The following is a 14229-nucleotide window of genomic DNA, read 5'->3' as shown; positions in this document are numbered from 1 at the left end:
GATCGCAACCCTGTGCGATCGATCGTACCCCTATGCGATCAATCGTACCTGAAACCATTCCTCTTCTCAATCGTTCGTAAATTCTTAGTACCGATCACAACTCTTAGCGATCGATCGTGACTGCACCAAATTCCAAGCCATGCTCAGGTACGACATGAGTAACGATCCATTTAAATTCTTAGGCCCACTTTCCCTCGGCCGATCGATTACGAGACTTAACCATTTAAATTCTTAGGCCCACTTTCCCTCGGCCGTTTGAAGTCCAACTCTTCAGCTACCTAAACCTTTCTAAAACCCTATTTTCTTCTTATTCTTCCCTCTTTCCCTTCCCTCTCTTTTCTTTCCTTTTTTTTTTTTTTTTTCTCTCTCTCTCTCACTCTCACTCTCACTCTCGCTCTCGTTCCACCTCCATCTCCCTCACCTGAAACCATAGCCTCCATATATCTCTCTCTCGCCTCTCTATCTCTCTGTTTCCCACCGAGGCCGCACTACCGCATCACTGCACCATCACCGAAGCCCCCCCTCTCTCCGGCGAGCCTCCTCTGACGCGCGCTTTTCCGGCGATATCTCAGGCCAAATCTCGGCCCTTTGCTCTCGATCTCTCTCTTCTTCTCTCGGCTTCGCCTTCTCCGGCCGATTCTCGGCCAAGGAGAACGCGGTTGTCCTCTCGCCGCCGGCCACCTCTGCAACCTTCAAGCCGTCTTCTCCGGCCACTTGTTGGCCGAAATCCTCTCCCGGGTCTCATCCCTCCTTCGCTCCTCTTCTCTCATCTCTCGGGTAAGAACTCCCTCCTCTCTTTATGCCTCCATATATACATATATTGTTGTTGAAAACTGAAAATTGAAAATTGAAAATGGATTGTTGAAAATTTAGTTGGAAATTTTGAAATAAAAATCTTGATTGTTCTATATATAATCTGTTTTGTGAGAATGAAAATTGTGAATGTTTAATTTGTAATGTTGAGAATGGAGGATGGGTTCTAATGGAGTAGGGGCTGTAATGGAGTAGGGGCTGTAATGGAGGATGGTTTAAAAAAAAATTCTGTGAAGGGTGAATTGAGATTGAATTTTTTTTGAGATTGAGGTTGATGATGAATTGACTTGAGTTACTGTAAAAATTCTGGACTATAATTGAACTGTGAGATGATTTTGATTATGCATATATTTCTCTTTGATTGTGCAACTTGTTAGAGCTGTGAATGTGTTTTCAATCCCATGTGTGTTGAATTTTTGTGTAAGGGACTGAAATTTTTTTGGGAATTTTGGCAAAAATATACATATATCTGTGATTGTATCTAGAAGCTTTGAAATTGTTTTGATATCTGTAAATGTGAACTCTATATGACCTGTGACTTGCAAGTGTAAAGGGTTGTGACTATGTGGAGTTTGTGTTGACTTTTTGTTTGGATTTTGACCATAAATGATTGAAAAAATTGGAGGGGCTATGGAAAGAGAATTTTAAAACAAGTGTGTGACTTGAAAATATAGATTAATTTCTGAAAATTCTCAGAAGGGTTGTGATTTTGACAAAAAAAAAAAAAAAAAGGTTGGAAATTCTTTCGAAAAATTCTGTGAGCCTATGTCTTGATGTATGAATGTTCTTTGAACTTCAAAATTGAGTTGAGTTGAAATGAGTTGAATTTTTGAAAAACTTGAAAAGGTTGTGAATATGTGAAGATACACATGCTCGTGAGGTTTAGTTCCCATTTTCTAATTAAATTTTAGGAATTGTTTTGTGAGTGTTGCATGGAATTGAGATATGAGAATTGTGGAAAACTATGTTGAATCCAATGTTGAAAATTGTAGATGACATCTAGGCTTTCGGGTCTTGAAATTGATACCCTTGTAAACTTTCCAATTCCAAGCATGCCTATGTGTTTCTTTTAGAGTTTCTTGATCTTCACTTCATTTTTGACATTGATGGGATCTTTGTGAAATACAATTTCTAAAAATTCGAATTTGGAATTGTGATGATTGAAATTGAAATGGAAGTTGTGTTGTTAAACGAAGTTGAAATACATGATGAATATTTGATATTGAGTTATAAATCATTGGATATTGTTTTGTTTTGGAAATTGTTTTGGTGTTGAGTTATAAGTTGAAATTGTTTTGATGTTCACTCTTAAACTGTCAAATTTGTGAACATGTTCACCAAGTTCTTATCCATTGTCTAAGGCTTCAAATTTTGAATTGGCATAGATGATTGTTATGGATTGTTCAATGCATGAGTTGTAACTTGAAGTTGAAAACTTGTGTTTCTAAGCTTGAAAATGAAGTGTCAATGTCAATAAGCATGCAAGTATTCTAAAGTGGAACTTTTTGAGATGTTGTGATCTTAATTTGATATATGCTCATGTTTATGGAGCATTTTAGGTGAATAATTTCTGAAAAGTTGGAAGTTTCATTCTTGTATAAGTTTGATGGTTTTCAAAACTTGAAATGGAGATTTGATCTTTAAATTGTGAAATGTGAAGTTGAATTTAGATTCCTTCATTTGTTGTTTATTTCAATGCATGATTCTTGTGAGAACTCTCGTCTACAATGCATGTGAAAGCAATAACTCCAAATTCTCTAAATATTTCATTTTTTAAGCTAAGTGTTAGAATTTTTCAGAAATTGTCCAAAATGTCCTTAAATGAGATGAATGTGTTCCATGTGCTATATTTTTCATCCAAATGCATGTTTTGAGTGCTATTGAGTAAATTCTTGTCAAATTCTTAATTCTTGCCATATGAGGGCATTTTCTGTGGAGTGGCCCGAGGATCCAAGCTCATAAATAATAAATACATGGGTCCCGTATTCTGGATTAAGATGGGTGAGAGTGGGAATGAGATACATGAGAAGGGGCACTTTTGTCTTTAAATATAAAAGCTATTGCACATGGTGCTCACGTGACCATTTTAAAGGTTGTCTTGCTCTACACAAAAATGTTTTTCTGCAATTATATATATATATAGTAGCAACTTGCAGCGCAGCTACTGAGGAAAGGAGAAGATCAGTGATTCAATGGCGGGAATTTTGAAGCCGCCGGGTGCTTTTGCCATAACACCACACAAAGTTTCAGTCTGCATCCTTTTACAGATCTACGCGCCTCCCGCTCAAATTTCGGTGCCGTTCCCCTTTTCATCAGTTTCTCAGCACAATCGTCTCGGCTTGTTCTTGTTGGCACTCACAAAGGTTAGCTTCAATCTCTGTCTCACGCTTCCAAATTTATATACACAAATATGTTTTTATCCATTTTCTCAGCAACCAAACAAAAGGTTACGTATTTTCTTTTGATTCGCCTTTATTTTACAATCACTGTTGATTACAAAATGTTAAGCTTCATTTGCTAGAAATGTGGGAAAAAGATGAAAGGAAATCCAAATTTTTGAATACTAGAGAAACATGCCAACTGCTTGTAAATATGCTTGTTGGAATGTGGATGCAAAGTGAACATTTTTTATTGCCCATACTAAACATTTTTTATTTTCAAACAATGTTGCAACTAATGATAAAATAAATTATTTCTATTAATTACTTGGTTTATGTTGAATTGAATTGATTGTTTATTTTTATTCTATGCAATAATACTAAAGTCAAGTTTTGGCATTGCTGTTTGTTAGTGCTGTGATGATATTTTGGAGCCTAAACTGGATGTACTTATTATTCAATTGAGGGAAATTTGCGGCTTATTAAATCGTTGGTTAAGCGAACATTTATCTAGTAGGCTATCATCATTATCATCTCCTGATGACCTGTTTAACTTTTTCAGTGATTTGCGAGGTGAGTTAATTATATTATCTTCAATTGGTGATATTTTCTCCTTCTATATTTCTTGTTATTTTTCTTTCTCATAATTTATTTTATCATTATTAGTCATCTTACTTTTTTTTCCATTGAATCCAACTAGAATTTGTTTTGATGCAATTTTGATTAGGCATCCTTGGGGGCCCTGATTCAAGTTTTGTAGATGACGACCAGATCATTTTGGATCCCACTAGCAACCTAGGAATATTTGTTCGCCGTTGCTTGCTTGCCTTCAATCTTTTATCATTTGAGGTATTCTATTTTCCATATTGTTTTCTCATTAATGTTTAGTAGACAATCATCATTTTTCTTGATATGTTTTTTTTATTGGTTTGTTACATTAATAGGTTTGTTTGATTCATGCTCCTTTTGTACTGTAAAGAAAGAAGAATCACATCCTTAAATTTCTCCCAAGGTTCCACAGTATGGCTTGTTGCAAAGCCTTATATATATATATATATATATATATATATATATATATATATATATATTTATATTTCTGAATGGGATGATTTTATAAAAGAAGAAAGGAAAGTTTACACAAAATATAAGGGGCATACCCCTTAATTACAAAGCAAACCCAAAGAGAAAGCCCGTTTCCAGTATAGGCCAAACCACCACCAACTAGAACAGATTACCATGTACTAATGAAAAATAAGTAATAAGTCCTCTAGAGAGCACTTCATTGCGAAAAGCACCTCCCATATAATGGTAGCAGTAGCCTCAGAACTTGCTTGACAACCTTGATGAAGGGCTGCATTTCTGCGAGACCAAATTGTCCAAACAGGATTAGCGAATACAGAGCACAACGCCTTTGATCTCATAGAATCAATCCTAGTCTGCAGGAGAAACCAGTTGGTCAAAGCATCTATACTCTCAAAATCCCCAGCCACAATGGTAACTCTACTCAGCACCTCTTTCCACACAGCAACAGTCAATGAACAGGTACAAAATAGATGATTGTTGTCATCCACAGCCCCAAAACAATTGTGAAAGATTGAAGTGAGCACTAAACCCCTTCTTTGCAGATGCACATATGACAGATTTCTATTTTGTAAAATCAAAGTCACCGCCACAGACACTCTAGGTCCACAGAAATTCTTACACAGCTTTGTCCATCTCAGGATCTGACTATGCACACGACAAACATTCCAAGATGATTTCAAACTGAAAAGACCATGATTCCAACTGATGACATCAGGTTCATCCCTAATAGAAATTGTAGCAACAGCCGCCTGGCCACTTGGAAAACGATCATCAAAACACCACTGTCCATTCACAATAATAGAGCTAAGGCTAGCTTGATGATCACCAAATCTCTGCACAAGAAACATACCATCACACCAAGGATCTAGAAGAAGGGAAAATTTATCCCCACAGTCTTATAGATGCAGTGATGCATCATCAGATCCCTAACCTCCACGATCTGTTTCCAAACTGCGGAGTCGGTTACTTTAGGAATCACATTCCAAAAAGAGCAATTGTGCAAATATCTCATTCTAAACCAGGACACCCAAACTTTATCCTTCTGCTGCAATAAATCCCAGCATAAAGATAATTTAGCTGCAGTATCCAGGTCAGCAATTTTCCTGATGTTGAAGCCACCCTCTACAAAAGGTAATATCACATTTTTCCATCTTAGTTAAGCCATCTTCCTTATCTCAGTTTTCCCACTGGGCCACTCCACAGAAAATGCTTGAATTTTCTTTCCAACCACAATTGAGCTTCCCAAGGGATTTTAAAACCAAAAATCCGATAGTACAAAGAGGAATATAACACTGTTTTAAGGAGTTCCAGCCTACCTGCACTAGAAAGATTCATTGAATTCCAGTGCATCAATTTAACATTCACCTTATCAAACAACTTCTTGAAATCTGCTGTCTGTAACTTCTTATCAGAAAGGGGCACACCTAAATACTGAACTGGGGAATTCAGTATTAACAAATTGTAACATCTCCATGATTCTCTTCCTCCTCCTCACAGCCTCGGGAAAAATTATGGAACTCTTGTCTTTATTCACATGCAGGCCGGACATTGCTGAGAAAAATTTAAATACCTCCTCAAGAGCTTTAGCAGAAGAAATACTGGCCTTGACCACAATCATCAAATCATGTGCATAAAAGACATGAGATATCTTCAAGCCTGCCCTAGGCACCGAACTGAGACATTGAAGCTGATCCGACTCAATCTTTTCCATTACCAACCCAGAAAAGTGCTCAGTAATCAAGGAGAACAGTAATGGAGGCACAAGACAACCCTATCTTAAGCCCCTTTGTGAAGAGAAATAACCTTATAGGAACACCATTAAACAGTCAAGGAAAAAGAAGGATTGGAGATGCACTTCATAATTCAGTGAATCCATGTTGAGCCAAAACCATAAGCAATCAATAATTTTTTGATGTTGCCCCAATCAGCAGAATCATAAGCCTTCTGCAAGCTCACTTTAAGAGCCATGGATGGATCCCTTCTCTTCCAACCAGAACCCCTAATTAAATCTAATACCAGTAAGATGTTATCATGAATCTTTCTTTTTTTTCACAAATGCAGACTGTTCTAATCCCACCAAAGAGGGAAGCACCACACTCAACCTATTAGCCATAATTTTAGCAATTACTTTGTAAAGAAAATTGCACAAAGATATAGGTATGTTCTTATTAATCTCATCACCATGATGATCCTTAGAGATCAAAGTGAGGAAGGTGGAATTTACTCCCTTAGGCAAATTGACAGAATTGAAGAAGTGGAGCACAGCATTAATAACATCCTGCCCCCACCACACTCCGATATTTTTGGAAGAATCTGGCCGGGAAACCGTCTGGTCCAGGAGCCCTGTCTGGATGAAATCTTCTGACTACCTGTTCAATCTTCTCTACTGTAATATTAATCTCCAAACTATTAGCCTCTAAAACAGAGAGGACCTTTCTGGGCTGCCCAACAGTTGCAACAGATTCCACAGAAGCATAAATTTTCTGAAAATGCTCCACCATCCAAGCTTTCATAACAGCTGGATCATCAGATACAGAGCCATCCTTATTTTTCAAACTGGGTTATGGCACTATAAGATATTCTCTGCTTCACTGTATTGTGAATATATGAAGTGTGAAAATATGAAGTGCATCTGTCTCCCTCAGAGAACCATCTTATCCTTGATTTTGAGCCCATAAAATCTCCTCTAAATCAGTTAAATGTTGGACTCAACACACACTCTCCTTCTCTTTACTTATAATCTCTTGGTCAAAAGGAGCTTTTAACAGTTCCACCTGAGCATGCAACATCTCCTCTTTGGCATTATGCAGCTGCTCTGAAATTAAACCTTTATTCTTATTCCATTTCTTAACTTCAGCCTTAACCCGTCTAAGTTTCTGCATCAGCTGATGGATTGTGCTGACATGCACTTGGATCTTTCCAAGCATTAGAAACGATTTCATCCACCTCCTCCTGGAAGCACCAATTTTTTTTAAGAATTTAAAAGGTTTTGGTCCAGTAGCACAGGAGGCATTCCATTTCACAGCTAAACCAAAGTGGTCAGATAAAGAAGAAGCAGTTAGATACAGCTTATTATCTGAAAAACCATCAAATCACTGTTTCTTTGCCACTGCCCTGTCCAATCTAGCAATAATTCTTCTCTTTGCACATTGCTTATTAGTCCAAGACCATTCTCCATTGTGCATTGGAAGATCACTTAAATTTAGGTTTCTCAGGGTGCCATTAAATTCATCAAGGACACCTTGTGGTACTGCCAAACCTCCTTGCTTCTCACTATGGTACCTTACCAAGTTCCAATCTCCCACTGCCACCCAAGGACCATTGACCAAACCAGAGTGAACCTTCAGAAAGTTCCAAAGCCCTCGTCTTTCCCTCACAGTATTTGCAGCATAAACTGCAGAAACAAAAACTGTCAAACCTGCTTCAATGAACCGAACCTTCAGTAACATAGCTTGACTGCATTCATGTATCAGTGATACATCCAGAATCAAGCTATTCCAAGCAACCCATATCTTTCCTAGTTGATGACTTCTATATTTTGTCAACCATTGCCACCTAGGACAGACCTTTTTCTGAATTTTAGGAACCCTCACTTCCTTTTTTCTTGTTTCAACCAGAATAATAAGGGAAAATCTATTCTCGGAAAGCCAGTGTTTCACCTCTTTCTGCATAGAAGGCCTATTGAGGCCTCTGACATTCCTTACAGCTAGCATTAAGACAAGGAAGAAGTAGGTGGAATAGCTCCTGTAGATCTAGTGACCCCATCTGTTAAAGGAGGAGGCTGTTTTTAATTTCTGCTTTTCTTCTCCACCAACCGATCCACAAATTGAGCCGACACCATTCCTTCTGTGTCCATATCAGAACCACCATCCTCCTGTGAACCAGCCATAAGGGACTCACCCCCATTCACATTTCCAATAGCAGCATCATTATCTTCAGTAGGGGGCCTTAGCAACATCCCCTTTGATATTCACTACTTGACTAGTAGTATCATCATCTAGACCAGCAACATAATCATCAGCCTCATCAACATCAACATGCCCATCTACCCAATCACCATTTGTATTATTAACTACCACAAGGGCCTGAGAATGGTGAGAAATGTCTTCACTCTTCTCTTCACCTTCATTATTCAAATCGCCCAGGGCCTCAAACTGATTGGAAGTACCAATGCCATTAGTATCACCTATGGCGTTATGAACAGCAGAAATATAAAAAGAAGAGAAATGAGAGAGTTGTGTAAAGGCTTGAATGAGATAAATCACTCATTCTCGGCTCTAGTATTTATAGATATAAAGAGCACATTCTCATATTACAAGAAAGGAAACTATATCAAATCTAAATCAAATCACAGCATATTCTATGGCATATTCTATGGCATATTCTATGGCATATTCTATAGCAGATTCTATGGCATATTATATAACATAATCAAATCTCTATTAATATGGTAAGTCATAACATATGCATATTATAAAATTTAATTATGCATATTATATAACATATGCATAATTAAATTTTTGCTAATATGGTAAGTCATTCCATAAATCGTGACTATCATATATGCTAACACTCCCTCTCAAGTTGGTGCGTGGATATTTGAAACGCCCCAACTTGGATAATGCATTTTCAAACACAATCTTGCTAACGCCCTTTGTAAGAATGTTTGCAAGCTGCTGAGAGCTTGTGAAAAATGGAGTGCAAATTTGACTAGAGATGATCTTCTCTCGAATGAAGTGACGGTCCACTTCTATATGCTTAGTCTTGTCATGCTGAACGGGATTTGCTGCAATGCTAATGGCAGACTTGTCATAGTAGAGTGAGAATGGAAGTAACACTGGAAGGCACAAGTCTGTCATCAAGGTTTTCAGCCATAGCAACTCACATACCCCAAGAGCCATAGCCCTATACTCTGCCTCTACACTAGATCGAGAGACAACATCTTGCTTCTTACCGCGCCAAGTAACCAAGTTACCACCAATAGTGGTACAATAACCCGAAGTTGACCTCCTATCTGAAACTGATCCTGCATAATCAACATCTGTCCAAGCTTCAACACGTAAGTGACCATGATTGGAAAGCAAAATACCATGGCCCGGACACCCTTTTAAGTAGCGAAGGATCCGAATCGCTACATCAAGGTGAGGGGTACGAAGTTATCCGGGTGGAAGAAGCAATATTTGTCAAAAGGGGGTAAACTCACATTATTGAAAAGTACCCTCTCTAATCTTCCTACATATTTCATGTCTCTGTTTCCGATTCCAAGATTGTGGTTAGTAGGCTGAACAAGATTCAGGGGAGCTTTTTGTTGGGGGGATTAGGGGAGAAGGTTAAGTACCATCTGGTGAAATGGGAGAAAGTTTGCACTCTTATGAAAAGAGGAGGGTTGGGAATTCAAAGGTTGGATATGTTTAATAAAGCTTTGTTAGGGAAATGGTTATGGAGATTTGGGTGTGAAAGGTCTGTGCTCTGGAGACGTATTATTGCTTGTCGTTTTGGGGAAGCGGAGGGAGGTTGGATGTCTAGAGGTGTGTCTTTATCAGCAGGTGTGGGTTCTTGGAAAGGAATTAGGCAGGGTTGGGACGAGTTTTCTAAGTGGATACAGTTTAGAGTTGGGAATGGGCAGCATGTGAGGTTTTGGAAGGATGTATGGTGTGGGGATGTGGTGTTGGCTCGTATGTTCCCTCGGCTTTTCAGGATGGTTGAGGATAAGTTTGCTGTGGTTGCAGATTATTTTCGGTTAGAGAATGGGAGAGCTAGTTGGGATGTGCGCTTTCGTAAAAACTTTAATGATTGGGAGCTGCTGGAATTTTTAGCTTTAATGGGATTAATATATAGTCAAGGGGTGGAGGGGAAGGAAGGGATGAGATGGTGTGGATGGGGGGTTCTAGAGGGGTGTTTGAGGTCAGGTTGTTTTACCAAAGTCTTACGGATTCGTTAAGCAATGGGCTCCCTTGGAAGGCTGTACAGAGGACGTCAGCTCCACTGAAGGTGACGTTTTTCACATGGACAGCGGTACTTGGCAGCATTCTTACTATCGATAATCTTAGAAGAAGAGGCCGAATAACACTTAATTGGTGTTATATGTGTAAGATGGCAGGTGAATCGGTTAACCATCTCTTGTTGCATTGCAAAGTGGCAGCGGATGTTTGGAGTATGGTTTTGAATGTGTTTGGGGTTGAGTGGGTGGTGTCAAGGAACACGGTGGACATGTTAGAGGCTTGAAGAGGGAGATCAATGGGTAGTTGGATTAGGAAAGCTTGGAGGGTTGCACCTCTTTGTGTTTGGTGGGGGGTATGGCTAGAGCAGAACAGGAGATCTTTCGAGGGAAAGGAGGCGCCGACGTGGGTTATTAAGTCGTATGTTTTGCATTCGCTCTTTTCTTAGGTTAATGGGAGGAATTGTCCATCCGTGGACAGTTTGTTGGATTTTGTTGACAACTTATCGTTGTAATGGCGCTTTTTGCGTCTTTTGTTAGCTTTGTTAAGGGTTCGCTCCCCTTTGAGCGTTTTTGTTAATATATATTTACTTATCAAAAAAGAAAAAGAAAAAGGTGAGGGGTACGAGGAGAGTGCATGAATTGACTTACGACACTCACAACATAAGCAATGTCAAGTCAAGTCATGGATAAATAGATGAACTTCCCCACAAGTCATTAATACTGACCAACATCTGACAACAACTCCCCCTCAGAATCAGCCAACCGATGATTCTGCTCAATTGAAGTATTAGCAGGACGAGCGCCAAGCTGACTAGAAGCAGAGAGCAAGTGAAGAACATACTTGCGTTGGGATATGAAAATGCCAGCCTTGGAGCGAGCCATCTCAATGCCCAAGAAGTACCATAGGGGACCAAGATCCTTAATCTCAAACTGACGGCCAAGATAGTTTTTAACCTCAGTAATTCCGGTAGTTTCATCTTTGGTAAGAACAATATCATCGACATAGACAATGAGAGCAACTGTCTTACTGCCTGAATAACGTAAAAACAAGGTATGATCAGCTGCACTCTGATGGAAACCAAACTTGAGCATGGCAGTGCCAAAGCGACTAGACCAAGCTTGAGGAGACTGCTTTATAGAGAACGACGTAGATGACAGACGACAGACCATACCAGAATGAGCAGGACAACGAAAGCCCGGAGGAGGTACCATGTACACCTCCTCCTGCAAATCACCATTGGGTACCATGTACACCTTCTCTTGCAAATCACCATTGAGAAAGGCATTCTTGACATTTAACTGAAATAGAGGCCAAGATCGAATCGTAGCAACGAAAAATAATACACGGATGGTATTCATCTTGGCAACAGGGCAAAAGTCTCCTAATAATATATGGCATAAGTCTGAGCATAACCCTTGGCAACCAACCGGGCCTTGTAACAAACAACTGACCCATCTGGATTATGCTTAACTGTAAACACCTAACGACAACCCACATCCTTTCGTCCAATAGGAAGCAGAACATGTCCCAAGTCTGATTTTTCTCAAGTCATAGCATCGCGCCATTGAGGTTGTGATAGTGCATCTGGGAAGAGGAATCGAGGCAACAAAAACAATAAAACTCCGACAGGAGGGTGAGAGAGCACAATCAGAAACAAAATTAGAAATAGGGTATGTACTAGAACGTTTACCCTTTCGAAGAGCAATGGGGCGATCATCAAGCGAAACAATAGCTTGAGAAGGCGGAGCTGGTGCCGAAGGAACATGGCAGTCGATCGTGGGAGTAGAAGCTTGTACGGAAGAAGGTGATCATCAATTATATTCAATGGGAACCATTCGCTTTGAGAACGAATTGAACCACTATAGTATGGTGTATCCTTAAAGAAAGAAACATCCATGGATATAAACCACCGACGACTGGGAGGATGGTAACACCTATAACCTTTTTAAGAGTGAGAATGGCCCAAAAACACACTTTTCAAAGCCTTGGGGTCAAGCTTTGTATGAGTCTGCCCCAACTGCTGAACAAAGCACACACACCCGAAGATTCGCGGAGGAATAAAAAAAATAGATGAATTGGGATGTAAGATTGAGAGTGGAGTTGCAAAATTAAGAACCCTAGAAGGAGTCCTATTAATGATGTAAACGCTATAAGAACTGCATCTCCCCGAAATGACTGGGGAACATTAATGCCAATGCAAATTGCTCTGGCTAAGTCAAGGATGTGGCGATTCTTTCTCTCAGAACGGCCATTCTGTTGAGGGGTTTTAACATTAGCCATCTGATGCTCAATCCCAGATTTTGTACATAACCACTGTACCTCCCTATGAGTGTACTCCGTACCCTGGTCAGATATCAATTTTTTAATGGTATGACCATATTGAGTCTGAACCATTGTCATAAATTTTTTAAAAATAGTGTACACCTCATTTTTGGTTTTCATAAGATAAACCCATGTAACACGACTCATCATCATCAATGAACAACACGAAATACGAAATACGAAATCCAAGACTAGAAGTAACTGGGCAAGGACCCCACACATCTAAATGTACAAGATCAAAAGGTGTTAAAGTAGATTTATTACTACTAGCAAGATAATTGGAACGAACATGTTTAGCTATGTGATGTGTCTCATAGGATAAATTTGACACTGCCACGTTACAAAATAAAGAAGGAAATAAATGTTTTAAATAACCGAAAGAAATATATCCTAAACGCATGTGCCAACGCATAAGTTGGGCTTTATTAGATGAAACAAAATTAGAAAATGAAGTTGAATATGCTTGAGGTAACAAAGGAGCATCCAACAGGTATAAACCATCCACTTCACGGCTTCACGTCCACTTCCAATCGTCCGTTTCGACACCAGATCCTGAAAAATACAATGAGAGGGAAAGAACTACACTACAATTTAATTGTTTGGTAATGCTACTAACAAAAATAAGATTTGTAGTCAATTGTGGAACATGAAGTGTATTTGACAAAGTTAATAAAGGAGTAACTGATATGTCCCCTCCCAGCAATAGAAGATGGAGAGCTATCCGCAAGGCGTACCTTGCGATAGCCAGAGCAGATACTATAAGATTGGAAGAATGAGGACATACCAGTCATATTGTCTGAAGCACCAGAATCAATGATCCATGGTGTCGAAGATGTAGATACACTATGTGCAGACGCAATAGTACCTGAGTGGGCATAAGTGGAGGTTGGCTGAGATGATGCCTCCCTTTGGTTGAAGAATTGTTTGAATTTGTTCAAATCAGCTTGAGTCAAGGTAAATGTGGCAGAAGATGTAGAGGCAGAGTTGTCAGGAGTTGACAACGAGACTAGTTGTGTAACAGAATGTGCAGAGGATCGAGGCTGTTGTTTATGTTGCTATGGGCGTCCATGTAGAGCATAACAACGAGATTTGATGTGACCAATTTTTTCGCAATGGTCACACCGTCCACGTTGTTGTCCCAGAGGAGGACGCTATGAACTGACTAGGATGGTGCAGTTCCTGAAAGGTTGGGAACTGAACTGCGATAGCGGAACGATCAACAGAAGCAACACCTAATGGATGAGGTCGATGGCTCTCACGTGACAACACATAGGAGTATGCATCCTCAAGAGTAGGGAATGAAGATAAGCCCAATAAATGAACACGAGTATACTTAAATTTGTCGTTCAACCCGACAAGAAACTGAAACAATCGATTCTTCTCCACAATCCCTGCATATAAAACTGCATCATCTAGATCCTTCCAAGAGTGGAAGGAATCATAATATGACATCTCTTCCCAAATAGCATGAAACTTGGCGATGTAACCTGAAAATGTCAAGTCACCTTGAGAATTCCTGGTGATATCTCGCCCCAACTGGAAAATCCGTGCATTATTCTGCCTCGGAGAATAAGTGCGTTGAATTGAATCCCAAATATCCTTAGCAGTCTTCGTAAACATATAGCCAACGGCTATGTTTGGTTGCATTGAATTGACTAGCCAAGACATAACCATAGCGTTATTTGCAAACC

The 14229-nt window shown here is 39.4% G+C and overlaps 1 protein-coding gene across 4 annotated transcripts in view; it reads left to right on the top strand.

The window, feature by feature from the left end:
• The first annotated feature begins 321 nt into the window (after nucleotides 1-321).
• The window catches only part of LOC132303133 (anaphase-promoting complex subunit 5), an 83245-nt gene continuing 69337 nt past the window's right edge, over nucleotides 322-14229 (top strand). Inside the window, exons 1-4 of one of the 4 annotated variants that reach the window (XM_059800250.1) lie at nucleotides 322-777; nucleotides 2970-3176; nucleotides 3605-3764; nucleotides 3919-4040. In XM_059800250.1, coding sequence (XP_059656233.1) covers nucleotides 3006-3176; nucleotides 3605-3764; nucleotides 3919-4040 — 453 coding nt within the window. In that variant the 5' untranslated portion in view covers nucleotides 322-777; nucleotides 2970-3005. Of the gene's footprint in view, nucleotides 778-2956; nucleotides 3177-3604; nucleotides 3765-3918; nucleotides 4041-14229 lie in introns of all 4 variants that reach the window. The other 3 variants (XM_059800252.1, XM_059800251.1, XM_059800253.1) reach the window with 3 other exon arrangements.

Source organism: Cornus florida, unplaced genomic scaffold, assembly GCF_030987335.1.
Source record: "Cornus florida cultivar Cherokee Brave unplaced genomic scaffold, ASM3098733v1 CherokeeBrave_3.0.0_Hap2_Chr04, whole genome shotgun sequence".
Classification (NCBI taxonomy): Eukaryota; Viridiplantae; Streptophyta; class Magnoliopsida; order Cornales; family Cornaceae; genus Cornus; species Cornus florida.
Note: the sequence above shows the minus strand (reverse complement) of the source record. Positions and strands in the feature narration are given on the sequence as shown.